Raw genomic sequence first — 22,627 nt, 5'->3', positions numbered from 1 at the left:
TAGATGTCTTTTCCCGGAAGCATTTTGCGTACGGACAACTCCGACTTCCGGCGCCACTGAAATTAATAACCTGTTTCCTCGGTGCTAAAAGTTATCGCCTTCGTGATATTTTCCTGAAAGAAATGACTTTTTTCTGTCAGCACAGAGACACTAGAGTCTTGGGTTTAATACTCATCTCGTAACTTAGAGCATTTTGCTCCTCTACGGCGGCGTCTCAGCTCAGACTGTTGCTCCTCTAAGCGACGTAAAGATGGCGGAGGAAGAGAAGAGCAGCGAGCCTGTGAAAGACAAAAACGAACTGCACATTATGAAGGTAATTCCTCCCAGCTGATTCACACCACTACTAAAATACAACTTGTTGTGTTTATTTTCTCAGTGTTTGTTTTTTGTTGGCTTCTCATGCGGTCGGTGTCGTGTGTCGCCTCTTTAGTTTGCTCCCTTATCATCTCCTGAGCCACTCGTTACTATAACAACTGCCTGCAACTGCCATGCTTTTAATTTAATTCATTTCTATTAATCTAATTTACTAATGTGTTTGTGGCTCACACCATTTTTGTGAAGAATGGCTTCAGCGCTTTCATTTTTGCCTCATTAAACTACCTTAAAATGGCCTTAAATGTGCACTCTTTGCTTGCATTCATCCTTCTTGCTGAGTCACCAGATTGTCAGTTAGCTTGAGGACATTTAATGCACCAGAGATGCTCTGATGTCTTTTCTGAAGCCAGTGCATGTTTCATGCAGGTGTGTAGACGGTTTAAACCTTTCAGAAATGCCTATCATAAAGGTAAAACTGTGCATATTTGTTGCAAGTCAATTGTGATACTTTTTAAGAATCAGAATCAGATTTATAGCCAAGTAGGTTTGCACATACAAGCCTTTGTGTTGTGGTGCATAAAAGCCAAAAACATGTATAATGTAAATAAAATATACACAAAATTAAAGCATCTTGAATAATATAAAAGAAGATGGAAATTTACATGAAAATTAAAATATATTGTAAGTGTGAAGAGCTGCTAAAGGCTTAAATTTTTATTTAGCCTATGTATTGTGTTTTTGTAGTTCATCTTTCTAGTATTTAGCTCTTAGTTTCCAATATTTACTTGGCCAAACATGGAGTCTCCATCTTGATAAATTTAATATGATAAGTCCAGGACTTCATTATTATTTCTCTATTTTATAACATATCGGGATGTTATCAATAAATCAAGCCAAAGCAAACCTAAAACAACCATGACAATTTTACTGTTTCAGATTTGATAGTAGTAATTAAGTGGCTTACTTAAAACAAGAATCACAAAAATGTAGATATCATCCAGTCCTAATAGTGTGCTGTTATATTGGACTATCTCTAGCGGCGCATGATGCCCTAGTTTTTCACCAACTCAGAATTGCACATCAGGCAGATTTGGCAGAGAGAAATGTGCCTTTGGTCTATTTTTAACTGCTGTTAAAATTTCAACATCTACCCTCCCTCTCTATGCCCCCTCTGTTACAGGAACTTGTGGATGAGCTGTATAATTACAGAGACTGTTACTTTGAGACTCACAGTGTGGAGGATGCTGGAAGGAAACAGCCCGATGTCGCGGAGGAGATGGAAAAGACGTTGAAGAAGCTGGAGGAGAAAGAAGGTGTCGTAATTAGACAAAGAGCATATTTATATGGCTTATTTGCGGAATATAATTTACACTGTATTTCTGATTTCCCACAGAGCGCTTTAAACACAAAGCGGAGTTTCTGCTGCAGAAGGGCAGGTGTCTGAATGTAGCTCCCGATTTCAGCGCGGCAGCAGAAGAGTGCCTTTCCCGGGCTGTGAAACTGGAGCCCGGCCTGGTCGAGGGCTGGAACACGTTGGGGGAGCAGTACTGGAAAAAAGGAGACTTAACTGGTGCCAAGAACTGCTTCACTGGAGCCATGCAACAGGTACATTAAGGACAGAAAGAGGGGGATATGTTTTTCACTCGGTCTGTTTCCATTTGGTCCCCTTGGCTTTACACATAATCCGTAATTCAAGCATTGCGTTTCTAGATGGTGTTGTTTTATATTGTGGCTCTATTAAAAAGTTTCTTTTTCACCATTTATTGTTAAGTTTTCATCGTGAAGGATTGAAAATGCAGCCTGAGCTGTTGCAAACCGGCACAATTTGTTTTCATCCTTTCAAATTGGTTTTCCATTAAAAACTGCGAAATAACAGATAATCTGGGACTATGCTAATCACTGGGTTTTACTTATTGATTCACCTGTCTGTGCCTCATCTTGCTTTATCGTCCTCCTCTTTAGAGCAAGAACAAAGTGTCTCTGCGCAACCTGTCCATGGTGCTGAGGCAGCTGCCAGCAGCGGACAGCGACGCACACGGCAAGCAGGTGCTGGAGAGTGTGGACATGGCCCGACAAGCCGTCCAGCTGGATGTCACGGATGGGACGTCCTGGTGTGAGTAGAGCCTCAGGGTACCTGCTTCTTTGTGGGGCGGTGGGTAGTGTTGCTCTCTGTAATGAAGGAGCTCTTTGTTATACAGACCCAGAGTTAGATGGAAGTTGTAACAGTGATAATGCAGATTATGTTAAAATGTTTTTTTCATGTTGTTCTTTTCACAGATATTCTGGGAAATGCCTATGTGTCCCTGTTTTTCACCTGTGGACAGAATCCACAGTTGTCTCAACAAGCTCTAAGTGCCTATGCACAGTCTGTGAGTATACGCATGCTGACTGGAGCTGAACATGTTTATAAAAATCCAATAATAAAATCCCTAATTTCATTATTGTACAAATGTTTTCTCTTTCTCTCCCCTTTGTAGGAGAAAGTCGACAGAACTGCGTCTTGTTACCCGGAGCTGCATTTTAACCGAGCCACGCTGTTCCAGTACGAGGAGATGTTCGGGTCTGCGCTCGGCGGCTACAGCCGAGCGGCCGCACTTGACCCGAGCTGGGAGGAGCCTCCAGAGAGGGAGAGGCAGCTGCTGGAGTACCTGGGGAAAGTCACAGAACTCATACAGAACAAGGTGGGAGTTCCTTGAAACAAAACACACAACTAATGCCTCCAGTTTCTGGTCAGGATATGCACAGAAAATACAAATTCATTTGTTACCGCACTGATTTATTAAGAAAAATAGATAGAATTCATCAGTGTTTACAGAATTTTGGACAAAATGTGATAAAATATGTTTTTAATAAAATTCATTTAATATAATTTTTTGGTTTTTCCCCATTTTGGGAGTAAATAAATAGAGAAATTGATAAAATCATTAGAGAGCTTCTCTAGTAGGCTAAAACTAAGGATTCTTTTCAATCTTTAGATTATTTTCTCAATTGATTGATTGTTTGGTCTAAAAAATGTCAGCAAATAGAGAAAAATGCCCATCACAAGATCCCAGAGCTCAAGGTGACGTCTTCAAATGTCTTGTTTTGTCAGACAAACAGTCCAAACTCAAAGATCTTTAGTTAACTGTGATAGAAGACAGAGAAAACTAGGAAATATTCACATTTCAGAAGCCACAACGAGTGAATTTTTGCAGCATTAAACAATTAATCAACTATCTTATCAACTATGTTGCTGATTAATTTTCAGTCGGTCAACTAAGACTTTGATTTATCAACTGATTGTTTTAGCTCGAGTAGAATCTTTATCACTTGGCAGAATAACAGCAGAACTTGAATTTAAAAAATTACACATTTCCGGAAAAATTTAAAGCTCTCCACTTTGAAACTTGTCACAACCTGACTCAAAGCTGGACAAATTAGGGGAGACCACACATGAGTTGTAAGTAAAAATAGGTTTGTTGTGCATAACTAAAATAGAAATGAAAGACCAACTAAACACAACAAAACCAAACCAACAGGGTGGAAGTCAGGGGAAAAAAGGGCAAGTGGCTAATCTCCCCGATGACCTAACTCTGCTCTCCAGGCTCCTGCAGCGAGACGCCAAAGAGTCTGTCTGGAGAGGGTCGTCACAAACTTTAAACTAAATTATGGTTACAGAAATAATGTAGTCCTTGCAGTCAAATCTGGAACAAAATTATGGGAAAATTCAATAGAGCAAATTGCATTTCAGGAAAGAGGGAACATGCAATTATATAAAGAAGATAGATTAAATGTTGTCATTATAAAAAATAGATACATTCCTGAACTCGTTTATTAAGACAGAAATATTGTGTTGTAAAAAGTGAATGTTTGTTATACGCTTTTATCATCTCCTTTTGGTTTTTGTCATTATTTTTTATGTCAATATTATAGAATTAATACATTTGTATTCATAAAAATTTCATCTCTTAGCATTAACAATTGTCAAGACGATAATATTCTGTTTTTCACCACAAGGTGGCAGCAAAGTCCTGCCATGTTCCTTGTTTTGCCTCTTACATCCAGTCTGTGCATCTCTGCAGGGGAAGGTGAAGGCGCGTCGGTTACGGACGATGCTCTCTAACCTCAACACGTCGGCTTTGGGTCCCTGCTCTTCCCCTCAGTTTCGCGCTCCGACAGGGCGCGTGGGCAGCCTGGAGCCTCGAACTCTGTCCTCCCTCACGCACGGCCACAACGCCGGGGTGGCCGCCCTGGGCAAGGTGGTGTTCAGTCTGGCCTCTGAGGGTCGCATGGCCTTGTAAGTGCACTTGTCCGCATGCTTCGGTCTTGTTGTGATAACGGAGAGCGATTTCTTGAATTTTGGAGTGCTGTTGTAAAATCTTGCGCTCGCTTTTCTCCAGTACGTTCGGCATGGTGGACAGCGAGGAGACGTGCATAGTGGTGATGGTTTACAACACGGCAGACAGCTGGGGCGTCCTGATAGGAGACACTGTAGTCATTCCTGAACCTCAGGTCAAACGACACAGTATAACACATAAAGATAAGGTCAGTGTTTGTGAGTCGGTAAAAATTTCAGTGTCCTTCATTAATTAGTTCATAATATAATAATGTTTTTTTTTTCTATTTCTTCCTTTTCCAGTCGTTTGACTTCAAAAGTATACGAGTGGACTCTCCTCTGCTCACTATTGTCAATGGCAAGAAACAAAATATCCAAAGTCAGATCGCTGCCTCCGTCAGCTACAAGCCTCAGAGCGAATGAGCCGAGCGAGAAGCAAATAGGACCAAGTCAGATGCTGGACATGGATGAAGAGTTTGGATAATTATGGGAGTGTGAAGATTCCAAAGTTTGTGCCTGTTTTATGTTGTTTTGTACATAGTGGTCTCCCTGTTACATTGTCTTTAGAGAGACAGGTTGTTTATATTTATAAATAATTCCTTTTTTTTTGTATTCTGTTGTTATGTGAGCAAAATGAGTTCTTTTGTAAATGAATGAACCTGTGATGATGACTGTGTGATGTCAGAATAATTTTAACTTCAGTTTACCCTGGAAAAAAAAAATCCTCTTATACCTCAAATGGTGCAGCGTCATAAAAGAGCAATTCTCAAAGTGAGGTTGGAGAAAAAATGTTGTTTAAATTTACTGTTTTGGTGTTAAATTCATTCAACAATAAGCAAAATGGAAGAAATGTTTAAAGACTATTTTTTATCAAATATCTCTTTTCCTTAACTGATGTGAAAGATCTTGTCAGATGTTTGTAGCCTCAAATGTCAAAGCTACAACTGTTATGCTATGTTTTTAAAAACATTGTACAGTATTTATGACTTCCTCTCAGTACGCCTGTCTTAACGCAACAATTCCTGATCAGGTCCAGAGACATGAATGACTTTATAGGCCTTTTACACAGCAGACATGTTGACGTGTCATATTAGGAAAAGTGCAGGTGTTACTAATAACATTAACAACGTCTTGTTGTATTAAAGTATCTGAATGAACAATGCCAAGTAAATGGAATTCAGCCATTGTTCATTTTACTATTTACACCTGTGCTTTTCCTACTGTGGCATGTTAAAATGTCCTCTGTGAAAAAGGCCTAATGACATTGTCTGTCTGGTGTTACTCTAGTTAAAAAAAAATATCTGTACAAAAGACACAATTCATATTACACAAGATATCCAATCCAGACTCCACTGGTTCTCCAATCAACAACCCAGATTGCTGCAATTCATACAAATTAACTTGTTTTCTGCTCTGTGCAACACTGCAAATCAAATTACAACCTACCCTTAGTCATCCAGTAACATTTATGTACTGTATAAGGTAAAGGAAAATGTGATTTTTTTTTTATGCCGATCTGATGTGGCAATAACACCACTGACCTTTTGATGTTACACTGTATTCTCCCTCAGTTTTCTTCACTCCAGTTAGGGTTAGACTATCCATGACTAGCAAAACTTTTTTGTACATTTCAGATGTTAATCACACATGAAATTACTGACGGGAAAAACTAAGGGCTGAATTCTACAGCGATGTCTTCTCAAATGTTTTATTTCGTAAAATCTGTCTGTTTTTTGACAAGGAGCAGGTGAAGCTTACTCATTTACGGTCAATCTGACACAATTTACATTAACAGGGAAGTCTGTTCTGCGTAAACAAACAGTTTATGTTGTATTTACATTGTCTACTGCTTGAACAGAGAGCAGGACTGAAAATTCATATTGGCTTTCACTGCCAGTTGTAGCCCAGTATTTGCTTTTTTTGGCCACATTTATGTCTCAAAATGACAAATAACACTATGAAAATGCACCCAAGCACCAACTTCAACTTAAATAATAACAGAACTTTGTTAACATATATGAATAAATGCAGTTAAGCTGATGCCCCACATCCACTGTGAAACCTGTGCCTGTCTCAGTGCTTCTTGATGAAGGCCCGGCCTTTGTCCCTGGCAGGGGAGCTGAACTGGAAGAAAGTCTTTGCTCCGTCAGCCTCCAGGCAGGAGAAGAACCGGCTGTCCCCGTCGTGGCTCACTGAGAGGAACTGAGGGCTCCTCTGGGGAGTCGCCTGCCGAGCCACCCCTGGGTGACACACGGGAGGTTGACGGATGTCCCTCATTGTTACACTGAGTAAAATTCCCTTACATAGACAATCAGCTCATTACTCCCAGTGTTCTTTCTGGATGACCACCTCTTCTTGACAAAACACCTACAGCTGTGTCGCCTTTTGTGCCACTTAACATTATCCTTGCTGTTTCCTTCCTTTACTCGTTAATCACCGTGGGCACAACTCAAATGTGACAACTGATTTTATAAAAGCATCAAATTCTACAGCAAGGGCAGAACAGCTCACATTATTATGTTATTTCATCTCAACTAAATGAAAGTGATACTTTAGCCCATATTAAAGATGACTGTTTTATTGCAACTCACCATTATTTTCATTGTCAATCAATCTGCCAATTATTTTCTCCTATTAGTGAAAATGCCCAAATTTCCCAAAGGTGATGTTTTTTTTAAAGTTATTTTTGTCTAACCAGCAGCCAAAAAACCCCCAAAATATTCAATTTACTATCATAGAAGACTTAGAAAACCAGCAAATATTCACATTTTAGAGGGCGGACCCAAGTAAATGTGGACATTTTTGTTTGACTTATCAAAATTGTAGCAATTGATTTTTGCCTAATTAATTGACTAATTGCTTCAGCTATAATATTTTTATCAGGAGCTGCTATTCTAAAGCACAAGCTGGCCTGTGGATCTCCTGTTGTAACCATCAGTTTATTCATTTTCTTAAATTGTTCATACTTAAATAGATATGAAAAAAAATTGTCCTTTGATACCCTGAAAACGTTAAGTTTCTGTTTCTTTGACGAGTCAGTTTTGAAAAGTTTATCCCTATAACAAAATAATATATATATAATAAAAAACAATATTTGAAAACAGGGAAAAATATATTAAAATATTACAGCTCATTTCCTTGTTTCACATCTTCTTAAAAAGCTGATTCATAAACTCCTATAAAATTATGTGCACTTCAACTTTTACATGAATTTAAACCTATCCAATCTACCTTTTCATGAGTGCACATTTAAACGTAGAAAGACATTAATCTGAGATCAAATTATTGTTCTTACCAGTGTTGAAGTCGTGATGTCCTGGATGTGTCAGGGTGTCTCTGTCCCCCACACCCACCACCATATTGCGCAGCCTCAGAGAGTCGTACAGCCCCTGTAGTTTCTGGTACTGCCTGTTCCTCTCCATCAGCCTCTCAGACACCTCGCTGTACTTCCTCTTATACTCCTCCATCACCTGATGGAAAAAAGATTTCCTTGATTTCTAAATATTTCATCTAACATTACTCTTCTGAATTTGAAGTTTACTAAATCGAGCCCAAAGATTAAATAATATCCTGTTCCTTATCTCAATGGTCTGATGTGTTTTTAATAGATCGCTGGCCAAATTCTAATTTATTTGTGGATCATAAGCAGAGATGAAGATTGAAAACATGAGGTTTACTGCTCCTATTTTTATTTCTTCATCCTCAAAAGTATCCCTTAGCGGGTCAGAGGGCCAGCTGAAGCCATTTTTATCCAAATTACAACTAAAAATTAAATTTGACAATTGATAACAGTCTTAGGGCTTCATTTCAAACATGAGATTATGAATATGCACTTGAGTTCAAGAGTTGCTGTTTACTTTCTTCAGGGAGGCAATTTCCCCTCTCATGGAAGTGAGCTCCAGTTCTCTGCTCTGGTTCTGCTGGGTCAACACCTTCTCCATCTGCTTCAGCTGTGCCTCGGACCGTGACAGACTGTACTCTTGATACAGACGCTCCTGATGGACCTGTATACAAACAAACTGATGAGCTTGTTTTATAAGAAAAGAGAAGACAACCAGACTGACACAGACAAACAGATGTAACACAGATGTCAACACACCTTTATTCTAGGAGTATGTGGTGTATGAGTTTTCTAGGTTTTAACTGAAAGAAAGATATTTGACCTGATAGCTCCAGAAGGCCAGAGCGCGGGCACTGATGTCCAGAACTACATCTGGTCGCAGACCTGCCAACACCATGGCTTTGTAATCCTCAGAGGGCGACAGTTCTGTCCTCACAATGTCCAGTTTCCCAGACAGAGCGGATGAGCAGGCCGGGCAGATGGCAGGAGAGCGGCTGAACTCACCGGATCCGTGCTGGTCACAGAAAACGTGTGAGCAAGCCGTGACCCAGGCGAAGCCGCTCAACTTGGTCCGACACTTTGGGAAGTTACACAGGAGCGTATCATCGCAGAGAGACATGGTCCTGACTGCAAAAAGTACAGAAACAGTTCAGTAATGAGGATTAGTGCAATAGGCACATCATAAACTGAAGATGATAAGAGGATTTTACACATATTACAGTATGATATTGATCATAGGTAGATATCATGAATACTTTAATTTAGACTCCTTATCTTGTCAAGTAGAGAAATATGGAATAAATACTACTTTAGCCATTCAAATTTAAAGTTGAGTCTTATTTAAATGTAACATGAAGAGCTGCAAAAAGCTGAGAAATGTCAAAGGTGTTTAGTTTTATTTTCACCTAAGGTTTTATTTTTACTAAAATCTACAACTTCCATGGATAATTAAGGCCCACTGGATCTATTTATCAATGAACATGTTTTCAGGAGGTGTGTTTGCTTGTTTAGCTAGTTGCAACAAACAGTAAAACTCCTGTGTTTGTACTAGCAGCTCTTCAATAGTGAATAAATAAAAGTGTTGCGACTGCAGAGTGAATCTGGTTGCTAATGTGAAATCCTCTAAAACAGCAATTTGTTAATAACTTTGACTCATTTTCAATGTTTAATTTAATTTTAATCCGTTTCAAAGTATCAATTAGGAAAATACTAGATAATAAATACTTGTTAGCGTTTAGTTATATATTCCAAATATCATAACTTTGTTAAATGACGTTGTTAGTTATTAACTGTCAACTGCCATTAACTGCTAACTAGCATTAGCGGGCTACTTACGTTAGCTTACAGTCCACTCATTCTAATTGTACGTTAATATCAGCTCTCTTTTCTTCAACTGCTGTTTAAAAAACGTTTTCAACAACTAAAACTACATTTTTTTTCTGTTAAACTCGAAATGGACACCTTAACCATAATGGGAGAGCGAATATATGTCGTTATTAACAGTAAATTTCAGCAGCTACACAACTTACCAGTTGATTCTTCTCTCCGCAGGTGGCAGCAGGTGACGCTTAATCTGCCCTGTAATCTAATTGGCTGTTTGTAACTCCTATATAAATGTTATTATTTTTACTTCAATGATAATAAATAATAATACATTTAATTTGTACTGCACTTTTCATTCTTCAGTAAAAGTTCTGAATAGACTTTATTCAATACTGATAAGAGGATCATCAAGGAGAAATTGGGCGCTTCAAACAGCATTTTGGACTTTGACTCTGGCACCATTTTCCTATTTATTTTCCAGGTGATGCTAATGATCTGGAATGAAGTCAAACATTTCTTGAACAGCCCACATTGTAACCTTTTGTACAAATATAAGAGTCCGTAATTTCCTCCAGATCAAACAATTCCCCTATTTTCTTATACGGTCTCTAAGTGGATATATATGTACCCTATAATGTGAGACACCTACTTAAATATGGCCCCCCCTCCTCCTCCACCTCCTCCTCCACCCACTTTTTTCTCTTTCTCTCTTTTATCCATTTCTCCACGTGGTACAGGAGTAAAGGCGGGGGGTGAAAGAGGGGCATTGTGCTGTGCAGCAGTGGATCCGGGGATTCATAGTGAGAGAGGGGAGATGCTCACTCAACTGTGGCCAGCACGCCATTGTCAAAGATTCCCATCTATTCTCTGCCTTTTAAATAGAGCTCCAGTGTAAGATGCTTTTTTGGGGTTGGGTGGGGTGTGGAGGGGGGGTATTATGCGCTTGGTGATAACACACGAAATACATGCATGCATGTGGAATGGCTGTGTGGCCCCACTTGCACACAACAGCGACTCACGGGCACTGTTGTTGATAATTGGCCCTATGGAAATCAAAGGGTAGAGATATTGCCTGGTGCACCCCTCATCTGGCACAATAACCGCTGGGAAGACGGATTTTTGACTCTTACTGATGCAGACCACCTGCCACTCAATTATTACTGCTATGATTTCATTATCCACCTTGCTTAGACAGTGGTACACCAGGCGGGTCATAAACAGATGTCACCTGATTCATCAGTAACCTGTAAGACTTATTTCAGATCTATTATTGAATCTTAATTTGCCCCATGATGGTTTAATTTATCTTCCAGCAACGGTTGAAACATTTATCTTTAACAAATAGCCAACTCTAACGCCCATTTTCAATGTTTTTTAAGCAACCAACGGCTCTGACACCTCATTGTCATGTTTTATTGAAAGTTTATGGCTGCTGTGTGAGTGTGTAAAGAAAAATAAAGCTGGGGAGAAAGAGAAAGAGAGAACCAGGGAGGCTGTGTGTTACACGCCATTGAAATGCAAATATCATTGAAGAACAAGGAGTGGTTCTGTGTGTCTGTGTGTGTGTGTGTGTGTGTGTATGGTGTGTGTTTGCATGTGTGTGTGTGTGTGTGTTCCCTGTATGTGCATGCAGCGGGGCAGCAGTGGGAGAGGAGGGGCGCAAATTGGACAAGTTTTTTGGGGGAGAAGAGACTTTAGAAAACAGCCACACACACGCACTCACGGCAGCTTCATATGACACGGCGCAGACCTGCGGATTTCCAAAACACCACTGCCCTCCTTTTTTTGACCTTCTTCCACGAAAAAACGTCTCTTTCAACATTTAAAACTGGTTCTACGCTATTTTGTTATTTTTAAATTCCCCTTTCATCTCAGAGCTTGCGGGATTTGCGCGACTTTTTTTAATTGTTGATGGTTGGATGGTTTCAGGAGCGCGTCCAAGTGCGCAAAAACGTGCCTGGTGCCATTCAATCGACTGATGCCCCCCTCTCTGTCTGACTCGCCGTGAATCATGTCACGCCGGAAGCAGAAGCGACCCCAGCATCTCGTTAATGCGGATCCGGGGGGCCCAAGGCTGCTATCTCACGGTGAGAAAACATCTTTATGAGTGTGCATGGCATGCGTTTTTGTCTTTGAATTTCTTGAGTCAAAGAGAAAGATAGAGAGAGAGAGAGAGAGAGAGAGAGCATCCACCCTGCAACTCATAGGCAAATGGTGCTCATTATTGCATGTAGAATTTACTTTCAGAGTTTGAAAACTAAAAAAAAACACTTAACAAAAGCAAAAGTTTGGATTTAGAGGGATATGTTTCATGTGTATTGTGTGGTTTCTCTTTGATTTCTGTCATTTATCAGACGTTTATGCATGCATGGCCACATTCCATCAAACACACCTGATTTAACAGACTAAAAAAAGTTTAAGGTCTGAGTTTGTCAACTGTAGAAACCCCTCCTGCTTAGTCATTCACTGTTATGGGCCCCACTAAATGGAGGCCTTAGGCACTTTGGTCGGGGCCAATAAACTTGTCCCTGTGAAGTGAATAGAGAAGGATTAACTAACATACATCTGTGGCCATTTTCATGTGCTGTTCATCCTCTAGGAAACCAACAGGCTGCTCAGCGCTGACTGCTGGAGGTCTTTGATTAGTATAGAGCACTCTCTTATTTGTTAACAATAAGGTGCATGGGTTGGGGGGAAGGGAAAGCAGTGTTTTTGGTAAAGATTAATCTTCCACCCTTCTATTCTCTCCTTCTTTCGCTCTTCATCCATGCTATTCTTCCTTATGCTCCCCTCTTCCCCCATTTTCCACTTTCTCATTACTTCCCTCCCCTTTCTTTCTCCCTCTTTCTCACCCCCACACCCCCCCCCCCCCCCACACACACCCCAGCCCTATTGACTGTATACTCCTACACAGTTGGGGGGGTTCAGATGGATGAGAAAAAAAAAAAAGATTGAGGGGTGATAGAGAGATTGTTCTCACAGTTGTACTGGGTGATAGCTTCAAGTGCATGCACCTTAGAAACTCTGCAGGTAAACTTCTACATGAAAGTAAGAGTTCAGATTGGGAATTATTTATATTCTCCCTGCAGGTTCGGGTCTGTTTATAAGTCACAGGGAAGGAATTTCACTGAGGTACAGTCTTTCATTCCATCACTATATCTCTCCAGGAGGGAATAGTTAGTTTGTCTCTCCATTGTTGTTACCCTCCCCCCCTCTCTTTCTTTTTACTCTTTCTCACTCTGTGCTCAAGATTCTGAAAGAATTTGACCCCTGAGCGGCAGAGGTCAGATTAGTTGACCAATCAGAGTGTCTGGACAGTGCCCAGAACCCTTAGCATGGCCTGACCCTTGACCTCCACTGTGACGTAAGGGGGGAAGGGTGAATAGGGAGATGAAAGACGTAACTCCTGAAGGGAGGGGGTGGGTTAAGAGGGGTTATGGGTTGTCTTGGTGATGCCCATTGTCCTCTAAAATGTGTTGCCATAGCAGCAAGGTGGTCTGTAAGCTTTTTTGTGTGTGCAAGATGTTTGAGGAGTTTTGCACTGGAGAGCACAGATTGAGGCAAGACATTACAAAGACTCATAGACTGCGGAGTTTCTCCCACTTGTTTATTTGCTTGTTCAAGTCCATTTCCTAGCAGGCATTTCTTTTGAAGTTGTAACAGGATCTTTTGGCATACACACAAATTTGCAAACAAAATTGTAAACAATAACTGGAAGCAATGAAATAAAAACACTTTGTAAGTGAAGCAGAAAGTTTTAATGAATTTACATACCTGGACATTTGGGCTGATATTGGAGATTGTGTATTGCATAATAATAAACACTGCAAAGATACACACTCACTGCGACTGTTCAGTTTTAAAAAACCTCTTTCTTCTGTTTTCTCTCAATTCGCAGATGACCACCTGGGCATGAAGTCACCATCCACATCTCTTGGCTCAGAAGTGACCTCATCAGGGTCCTCCTCCTCATCCCCCACCTCTCTCCAAGACTGCCAGCCGCCTCTGGCCCCTCGCCCATCCCCCGGTGGGCTCCACGCGCCCTCCTTACCCAGCGAGAGCTCGCCTCCTCCCCACTGGCCAAGCCACATTGCCCCCTTCACCACCTCCCTCCCTAACACCCACTCTTCCCTCTCCCCAGACTTTCCTCACCCCTCGCTGTCTTCCCAGACTCACTCACCTCCTCCCCTGGGTCAAACCTCAGGCTCCCACACCTTGTCCCACCAAGGAAACTCTCACTCCACCATGACCTCCCCACCGATGGGCAGTTCGGCCACCACCACTACCTCCTCCTCCTCTTCCATCTCCTCATCTTGTGTGCCACCCCACCGTGACAGCTCCAGCCCAGGTCAGCAGCAGGCCTCCAGCTCTCCAGGGCAGCAGGGACAGATCCAGGTGCCTCCCACCCTGGCAGTACTCTTGGAGGAGCTTAGAGTTTTACAGCAGAGGCAAATCCACCAGATGCAGATAACAGAGGAAATCTGTAGGCATGTTCTAAGGCTTGGAGGGGCTGTCTTTGGCCAAGATAATAACACACAGGCTAGTGGTGCTGACAGCAGCCAGAAAACTGCAGGAGCAGTGTCTTCACCATCACCAACACACCCCTCTACTGCCACTCCAGTAACTACGGCTTCATCGCTTTTGACCGGCCTCCCCTCTTCCCTCTTTCCTCAGCCATCCGTCTCCAAATCAGGTGCTTCACATGTTAATGGCAGCAGGGCTCCATCCTCCTCCTCATTATCATCCTCGTCTTCCTCATCTCTTTCATCCACTATCAGCTCCTCTGTTGCCTCCCTACACCCACTGTCTTTGTCATTGGGGTTACCGCCACGCTACCTCCATGAGAAGTCATCTAACACCTCTTCATTTGGTCACAGTAATGGTATCAGTTTCCCCACTCCTCCCCTTCCTACCACCAGCCATTCCCAGGACCTCCAACCCAGCTCCTCCCTCGGCTCTGCCTCCTCATCGGGACGCCCTCAGCATGTCTGCCGTTTTTGCGGCAAGGTGCTTAGCAGTGATTCATCACTCCAGATCCATCTGAGGTCACACACAGGTGAAAGGCCCTACCAGTGTCCGGTCTGCTTGAGCCGTTTTACAACCAGAGGGAACCTCAAAGCCCATTTCCTGCGACACAGAGAGCAGAACCCAGAGCTGTCTCTCTCATTGCTGCCCCCAGCGCTGTCAGAGCAGACGCAGAGTGGCTCTGCTCCTGGTGCCATCCAGAGAAGGAGAAAAAGGCGAGCTGATGATGATGAGCCATTTAATGGAGTGAAAGGAAGCATTCCCGGGATGACAGAGAACATGGCTTTAGGATTCCTGTCTGGTACGTCCTCTCGCCCCTCGCCTTCCTCTCTACCTCTGCCCCCCTCAGTGGACATGGCCCTGCTGTCCACAGCCCATTCACTACTACAGCTGAACAGAGCTTCAGCTGCAGCTGCTGCCAGTGTATCTAGCACTGTAATGCCTTCCTCTTCATCCTCATCTTCATCCTCCTCCATGGGCAGTCAGTTCAAAGGAGCAAAGCAGCAGCGATTTGATGAGAATACACCTCCTCACTCAGCCCTCCATGCAACCTCCCCATACTCCCAGCTGGCCCACCTTCCCAAGATTCTCTTCCCTGGAGGTACCTCCCCGCACCACCTTGCACTTCTCCGACCTCCAGGCCACCCATCCACTTCCCACCTCACCTCACCTCATCAGCTACCCTTCCCCTTTCCACCTTTCCCCAAACCATCAACCTCTTCTCCCTCTTCATCATCTCCCAACACCTCTACCCAGACCTCAGACACCTCCAAGTTGCAGCGCCTGGTTCAGAAGCTTGAAAAGCAACCACAGGGAGGTTCTTCTTCTGCCTCCACCTCCTCACTAACCCCTGCTGAAGCCAATGGGGACACACATGGCCATGACCTGACCACCACCTCTAGTGCCTATCGCAGGGAAATGTTGGCTGCTCTCGGCCTGAGCCCAAGTGCCAATGCTGCAGGACTAGTGACCAGCCAGGGAGTCTCAGGTTCTAGTACCACAACCACCACCACCACTACCCCTTCTCTGCCTACTGTTCAGGCTAACCAGTGTGGTGTGTGCCTGCGTGTCCTCAGTTGCCCTAGAGCTCTGCGTTTGCACCAGGCCACACATCTGGGAGAGCGGCCATTCCCTTGTAAGCTGTGCGGTCGTTCCTTCTCCACCAAGGGTAGCCTCAGGGCCCACCAAGCCACTCACCGTGCAAGACCACCCAATGCCCGTGCCTTGAACTCCTGCCCACTGTGCCCACGCAAGTTCACAAATGCCTTGGTTCTTCAGCACCACATCCGCTTGCACCTAGGAGGGCAAATACCACCTGATGAAGACATGCCACCTGAAGATGGCGCAGAAACTGAGAATGCTGTCTTTGATGATGGTGAGAATGACTCCATTGGCTCCCCATCTAAAGCCCAACAACTCCTTCCCCTGGCCTTAACAACAGGCTCCAAGTCTCCAATTGGTGTTCCTGACTCAGGGTCCACTTCTAAGCAACCCACAGCTGCTGATGCATCTTCTGTGAAGACAGAGGAATCCGAGAGTTCAACACCCAGCCCACCCCTGACCCGTAATCCCTCCTCAGCGGGAGCAGAGGACCCCCTGCGTGTGAGAGAGAACACCCTAATTGATAGTAGCCCCATGAACAGCTCCATGTACTCTGAGGAGGAGACCCACGCTGACCTGGGCAAAGCACCCATAGCTACTTTTAATTCAGCTGTAGTGAATGGAGATTCAGAGGCAGATGACACCCCTCTTTCCCTCTGTGTTTCAAAGCCTGGCGCAGAAAATGATATGCCGCACAGAGCGATTAATAATGATGCCACCTCTTCTAAAGAGAATCACGATTGCTCCACAGAAGAGCAAACTACTAGTCCTGATTCTAACCCGAAACCCCCAGGTGCAAACCCATTACCTTCCCTCACCCCTCCTGCCAGCCCCAAAGCCAGGGGAGAAGCAGAAGAGGCCTGTGGCAGTGTACCACAGGAGCCACAGGAGAGAGATGCTGCCCAAAGTAAAGGGAAGGGTGAGACCAGCACACCCAGAGAGCCTTTGCCGGCATTAGATCCAGAGAAGGACACTCCAATTGAGGAGGGTTACAGCGTGCCAGAAGAGCCTTCAGAGGACCCAGAGCCCTCTGTCCCAGCACCAGCACCACATTCCCAGCCTCCTCGCCTGGACAAACCCTACAGTTGCTCCCAGTGTGGAAAGGCATACGCCAGCCGTAGTGGACTTAAGGTAAGAGTTTAAGATATTGAGGATTAACACTGCTCTTGAGTTATATCTTGTAAGATGATGATATGTATGTGGTGATGCAATTTTATGTCAGAATTCACCCTTTTGGACTTGTGACTAAATTATTATTTTGTTGTTTCTCCCAACAACAGGGGCACATGAAAACCCACCCTGGAGTGTTGACCAATACCCCCTCCAAGGCTCAAACCAATGACAATGACAATGACATTGTGGAGGATCACAGTTCTCATTCAGCCAATAAGAATCCAGGACAACAGGAAGAAAAGCAGGGATTGGCTAAATCCCCTGAGAAAGGTGGCAGCACAGACCCACTACCAATCAGTGTTGGTTCGGATGAGGCGGGCGAGCCTATGGACACTGCTGTGTAGAAAAAGTTAGTGTTGTTGAATGGCTGCAGTCAGTTTTTAAAGGGTCCTGACAAGGGAATGTATTTTTTTAATAGAATAAGATTTGTTTTCTAGAGTTATTGATTCTAATTCATGTTTACCTTTCATATTAGGCAGATAGATCTAGTTTGTGATGTAGTAAAATTGCAAGAGATTTGTGAATGTAGAGCATGAGTCATCTTACCTATGTATTTTTGTACTTCAAAGACCACAGTGAGGCCTTATCTTACACACTTCACAGCATTGTCATGGTGAGAATTAACTGTTTGCGCCTTTTTTTGCTGACATTTCTCAGCACATACTGTATAAACAACCAGTATAAGCTGATTTGAAATAGAAGACGGTCCAGAAAATGAAACTCACAAGATGAACTCCATACCAAAACAGGCCAAATTAGTAATGGCCAACGTCTGTAAATATGAGCTGCGGTTACATTTTATGCCTTTTTATTGTTACTTTCTTCTTTCCTTTTTTTTAATGTGATGCTGCTGAATGCATGTTTCTGATGTGCTGAGTTGCACTATGAGTTGCACTGTGTCCTGTGCTGCTGAAACATCTGCTGAAACAAACACCACATGCTAGCAATGATGATGATGTTGATAATGATGGCGATGAATGTGTTAGATTATCAGTAACTCTGTGAACAGTCCTGTACTTATAGCTGTAAACTTTGCTAGTGGCAAATTACCGTACTCATATTGATGATTGTAAATGGTTTTCCTGATTGTCGAGGCAATCTGCAGTTTCATGTTGGACTCTTGCAGAAACCAACGACAAGGATGAGCCCCGTCCGTTAAAATTCCCCCTCCTTTATCTTTCTTTTTTCCCCCCTCTTCTCCCTACTCTCCTCTCTCAAAGCACTTGAGAGTTTTCTGCTCCTGCAGAAATTGTCTGCACTCACTGCATTCCTGCTTATCCCAGTTTAGTATTTGTATGCTTTTCTTTACCCTTTGTATCCCTTTTTTGTAGCAATGACACAAAATATGTTCCCATGGTTCCCATGTGATGTATAAAAGATAAATAAAACAATGGTGATGTGAAGGGGAGACCTGTTTGTTGCTTGTCTGTGGTTTTTCAGGGCCATGGGATTCGTATTTTTTTGTCTGGGCTCAGTTTAAGCCCGTGTCTCTGTGAATTAATTTATCTGTTTAAGCATTCTGTTTGCATGACTCTGATTCTGTGTGTGCCTGCATGCTGGTCAGTTTTCTCTTGTTTGTTCCAGCTCTCGGTGTGTCTGGATTGGGGGGTCCTTTGTCTGGGGCGCTGGGCTAGCTGTCTCCTAATTCTGCCTTTTTTTGCCCTCAATGTCTTTTAATATGTTTCAGTTCCCCAGTAGTCTCTCTCTCTCTCTCTCTCTCTGTATGTGTGTCTGCGTATGTGTGTGTGTGAAAAGGATAATCAGAGCCTGTATGAGTGTGATTGAGGGTGCAGCTGTAGAGGCCGCCACCCCCCCCCCCCCCCCCCCCCTCCCTCCCCCATTCTGTGTCATACTCTCTTTCATACGTACGCTCTTTCATTTTCTCTTTCATTTCTCTCCCTCACTCTTTCTGCCCCCCCCCCCCCCCCCACACCCCCCCTCCCTCACTGCCTCACCCCCCTCACCCCTATACTCCCCCTCTGCCCCCCTCCTCCCAACCCATGTAATGAGCTGACACACAGGAAGCTCTAATCCTCACACAATGCCACCCCTCTTCCCCCCAGAGTGACTGGGAGCGGGACAGGGGGCAACAGGGACCAACCTGGCCCAGCTGTCCCCAAAATGGCCGCCTTTAATCCCTCCAGTTTTTAGCCTACAGGGGCTCCCGAAACCATGACAACCGGTAACCAAGGAAAAGAATGCCCAGGGGACAAAAGGAGTGAAAGGAGCCATGTGTGAGAAGTTTGTCTACATGCATTCGTGAGCGACAAGGGACGTGTCTCAATCAAAAAAAAAAGAAAGAAAGAGAGAAAGAAAGAAAGAAAGAAAGAAAAGAAATTTATTTTAATAGTTATAGCAAAGAAGGAGAGGTGAATACAGAAGTCCACAGGTGTGATGTGGAAGGCAGCAGGCATTGATCACATAGCCTATAACACATTTATCACTCATCAATACGCATCAATCAACACTCTGTGGACATCAATCATCTTCAGTAGGATGGACAAAAGTTTTTTCTAAGGTGTTAAAGGTCGTCTAATATGCATATTTAGCCTGCAATTAATGAAGAATCAACACCAATTTGGAAGACAAAGAGGTTGTTTACTCCACATTGGGCATCATTCATTTGCTCTTAGTAATTAAACCTGCCACTCAACATGACTCCATTTCCTCACCAGTTATAGACAAAGAGATAGTATGTTAAATACACATTTAAGCACTAATGTATATAATAGATTTAAATGAATATATCCCAAATACTAGGTATGCATTTGATATTTGATAACATTTTGTTTCAGGAAGACTCTCTGAGCAGTTTTTGTTTTAATTGTTAGCCACAGAAATGTATAAATAGATTCTGTTGGAGAAACTAGTGAAAAGTATTTATCTACATTCTGTACAAGCAGAATGCAAACTTTAGTTATATTTTGAAAGGAAACTGCACAAATATCTCAACAAAGGGACTTTAAAGTTGTATATATATAGTTTTTTCTCAAGTCTTTTTCTGTAAAATAGATCTTGATCTCAACTCACGAATAAACCAAACTTAACCATGCAAACGCTACATGTTGAATCCAGTTTAAACAATTTATATAAATGTTATATGAGCTGAATGCTGAGAAAAGGGCCTGCTCAAGTTGGCATTAACTCCCAATTACGAGACACACTGGAAGGCCTCCAGTGTTTTTGAAAAATCCACAAGAGGGAGCTATGATCCAAAGTTTTTACATCCATCAACCAAGTAAAATCATTTGCCAACACATGCATCCATATATACTTTAAAAGGATTTTTATGTTATATATAGACAGATGACATGTTTGCAAATAACACCCTATCATTTTATCTTTCCAGATAGTGATTTAAGACAGATTCATGAATGCAATATTCATCTTTTACTTTAAGTAAAAGTAACAATACTCCAAAAAAATAAAAATACAACATGATAATTTGATAATTAGATAGATAGATAGATAGATATATAGATAGATAGATAGATAGATAGATAGATAGATAGATAGATAGATAGATAGATAGATAGATAGATAGAAAACTTTATTAATCCCGGAGGGAAATTGCATTGTCACAGCAGCCATGACAGACAACAAAAATACATGAAAACACCAGTAAGACATTAAAACACAATAAACACACAACACATACAGGCACAGAGGCTGTGGTGATTAAAAAAGCAGTTGACTGAGTGAGTGAATAAATAAATAAATATTCGTCAAAAAATTAAAGTCATTAAAGTCAGTAAAAGTCATGCATTGAAAATGTCACTTAAAGGACAGGTTCACAATTTTTCATGTGTGCTTTAAAACAACAGTCAGGTGTCCATATGAACACTGAAAGATTTTTTTCCTCGCTGTAATCATCCCTCCTGTTCATACTGGATATTAAAAGATCCCATTCAATTGTGTTTTCAATATAAGTGATGGGGGCCAAAATCCACAGTGTGTCCACACAGTCATTTTGTGCAAAAATGCATTTAAAAGTTTATCTGAAGCTTATATGAAGCCTCATCAATCTGAGTTAGTCATATCAAGCGGATATCTGCCACGTTTACAGTCTTTTTAGCATCAAATTCCCTCTTTGTGTTTCCTCGGACAGTGTTTCCTTGTTGAGCTGCGGTTGAAGTAATAATTCAACTTTATTGGTCCCTGAGGGGCAGTTGGTTTTGCAGCATAAAATGCAACATCAAATAAATTAGTGAGAGTAACACAGACTCAGCAGCACTGCATCAATTAACAAGCATAATCATCAGAACAGCAATAATAATACTAACAGTGAAGACTATCCTGTCAACCCGCTACATAAAGTATGACCAACATAGCATAACAATCAAAATACATGAACAAATTTGTCCGGTGGCAGCATCATTCTACAAGTAGACGTTCATACTCCTGATGTGCAAGTTACCTCCCTTTCTGTGAGTTGAGGAGCGTAACATCTGTGGGGATGAATGAGTGTTTGTATCTGTTTGTCTTGACTGAGAGGAATCTGAAGCGGGTGCCAGAGGGCAGGGATTGAAAGTCCTGATGAAGAGGGTGAGTGCAGTCAGACAGGATGGAATTTGCCCTCTTCACCACCTGACTGTTATACACAACAGGCAGTCTACTCTGCTGGACACCTGTAATCTTGCTGCTTGCATTCACGAGTGTAGCCAGTGCATTCTTGGATTTGATATGTAGACTGCCATACCAGCAGATGAGGGAAAATGATTAAACTTGGCGAGTTTCTGTGGGCAGAAAAGTCGCTATTGACCTCTACTGCAAACCATTTCAGTGTTACATTCAAAAGTGTTATCAATGATTAAAGAAGGTACAGGTATTCATAGCTCACAAACGATTCCACCTCTTGACCCTCAATGATGGTGTTTTGAGTGGTAGGAGGACAGCATCTGAAGTCTATGCACGGCTTTATCTTTGATACACTGAGTTAGAGGACTTTTTGCACAAGTTTAAAAAATAATCAACCACAGGACCATGACTTGATTCATCATTATGGAAGAGACTGATTATAACTGAGTCATCTGCAAAGTTCAAGATAATATCAGTGTAGTAACAAAAAGAGGGACTTTGGCACTAAAAAGAGTGTAACGCTGAGAGATATCTACTTGATTTGACTCATTTGGACGGCTGAAGCTTCGTATCAGCTTCAGATAACGTTAAATACATTTTTGCACAGTAGGAAGCTTGTGGATTTTGGCCGCCATCCCTTACATTGTAAGTGAATTATGAAGGGATCTTGTATGAGCAGGAGGAATGATTACAGGGAAGAAAACCTCTTTCAGTGCTCATTTGGGCTCCTGACTGTTGTTTTAAAACAGACTTGAAAAATTGTGAACCTGTCCTTTAAATAAAAGTACACAGCCTGTGAGGAAAATGAACTTAATGTATCAAAAATATACTCCTAATTCAGAAAAATTGCCCCTGCAAGTGTTATAATATTACCCTATAAAAACATTAGATTATTATTACTGCACGGTGGATTATTTTATTGTACTTGACCGAAGTGAAAGTAATTCTAACCACTT

At 42.3% G+C, this 22,627-nt stretch overlaps 3 protein-coding genes across 3 annotated transcripts; 2 read left to right on the top strand and 1 right to left on the bottom strand.

Annotated features, from left to right (window-relative positions):
* The first annotated feature begins 21 nt into the window (after window positions 1–21).
* On the top strand, window positions 22–6,183 carry ttc5 (tetratricopeptide repeat domain 5). Its single transcript, XM_044340725.1, has 9 exons — window positions 22–313; window positions 1,496–1,628; window positions 1,709–1,920; window positions 2,278–2,428; window positions 2,593–2,684; window positions 2,793–2,996; window positions 4,377–4,591; window positions 4,695–4,839; window positions 4,934–6,183. Exons 1-9 carry the CDS (start codon window positions 251–253, stop codon window positions 5,051–5,053), a joined length of 1,335 nt encoding a protein of 444 aa, XP_044196660.1. The 5' UTR covers window positions 22–250; the 3' UTR covers window positions 5,054–6,183.
* Window positions 6,184–6,324: 141 nt separating this feature from the next.
* LOC122973320 (E3 ubiquitin-protein ligase CCNB1IP1) lies at window positions 6,325–10,102 on the bottom strand. The gene is made up of 5 exons (XM_044340726.1): window positions 10,001–10,102; window positions 8,794–9,098; window positions 8,488–8,634; window positions 7,926–8,100; window positions 6,325–6,870 (listed from the first exon to the last, which is right to left on the bottom strand). The coding sequence occupies exons 2-5, from the start codon at window positions 9,088–9,090 to the stop codon at window positions 6,704–6,706; spliced, it is 786 nt and encodes a 261-aa protein (XP_044196661.1). The 5' UTR covers window positions 9,091–9,098; window positions 10,001–10,102; the 3' UTR covers window positions 6,325–6,703.
* A 1,251-nt stretch (window positions 10,103–11,353) lies between these two features.
* Window positions 11,354–18,476, top strand: si:ch211-212k18.5 (sal-like protein 4). The gene is made up of 3 exons (XM_044341438.1): window positions 11,354–11,881; window positions 13,693–17,051; window positions 17,201–18,476. Exons 1-3 carry the CDS (start codon window positions 11,806–11,808, stop codon window positions 17,435–17,437), a joined length of 3,672 nt encoding a protein of 1,223 aa, XP_044197373.1. The 5' UTR covers window positions 11,354–11,805; the 3' UTR covers window positions 17,438–18,476.
* Window positions 18,477–22,627: the final 4,151 nt, after the last annotated feature.

Source organism: Thunnus albacares, chromosome 22 (assembly GCF_914725855.1).
Source record: "Thunnus albacares chromosome 22, fThuAlb1.1, whole genome shotgun sequence".
Classification (NCBI taxonomy): Eukaryota; Metazoa; Chordata; class Actinopteri; order Scombriformes; family Scombridae; genus Thunnus; species Thunnus albacares.
Note: the sequence above shows the minus strand (reverse complement) of the source record. Positions and strands in the feature narration are given on the sequence as shown.

Coding starts and splice junctions, on each gene's coding strand:
- si:ch211-212k18.5 (XM_044341438.1), top strand. CDS start 11,806: ATGTCACGCCGGAAGCAGAAGCGACCCCAGCATCTCGTTAATGCGGAT. Junction 11,882..13,692: donor CCCAAGGCTGCTATCTCACG/GTGAGAAAACAT, acceptor CTCAATTCGCAG/ATGACCACCTGGGCATGAAG. Junction 17,052..17,200: donor CCAGCCGTAGTGGACTTAAG/GTAAGAGTTTAA, acceptor TCCCAACAACAG/GGGCACATGAAAACCCACCC.
- LOC122973320 (XM_044340726.1), bottom strand. CDS start 9,090: ATGTCTCTCTGCGATGATACGCTCCTGTGTAACTTCCCAAAGTGTCGG. Junction 8,635..8,793: donor TGGCCTTCTGGAGCTATCAG/GTCAAATATCTT, acceptor GTTTGTATACAG/GTCCATCAGGAGCGTCTGTA. Junction 8,101..8,487: donor AAATTGCCTCCCTGAAGAAA/GTAAACAGCAAC, acceptor TTTTTCCATCAG/GTGATGGAGGAGTATAAGAG.
- ttc5 (XM_044340725.1), top strand. CDS start 251: ATGGCGGAGGAAGAGAAGAGCAGCGAGCCTGTGAAAGACAAAAACGAA. Junction 4,592..4,694: donor TCTGAGGGTCGCATGGCCTT/GTAAGTGCACTT, acceptor GCTTTTCTCCAG/TACGTTCGGCATGGTGGACA. Junction 4,840..4,933: donor GTATAACACATAAAGATAAG/GTCAGTGTTTGT, acceptor TTCCTTTTCCAG/TCGTTTGACTTCAAAAGTAT.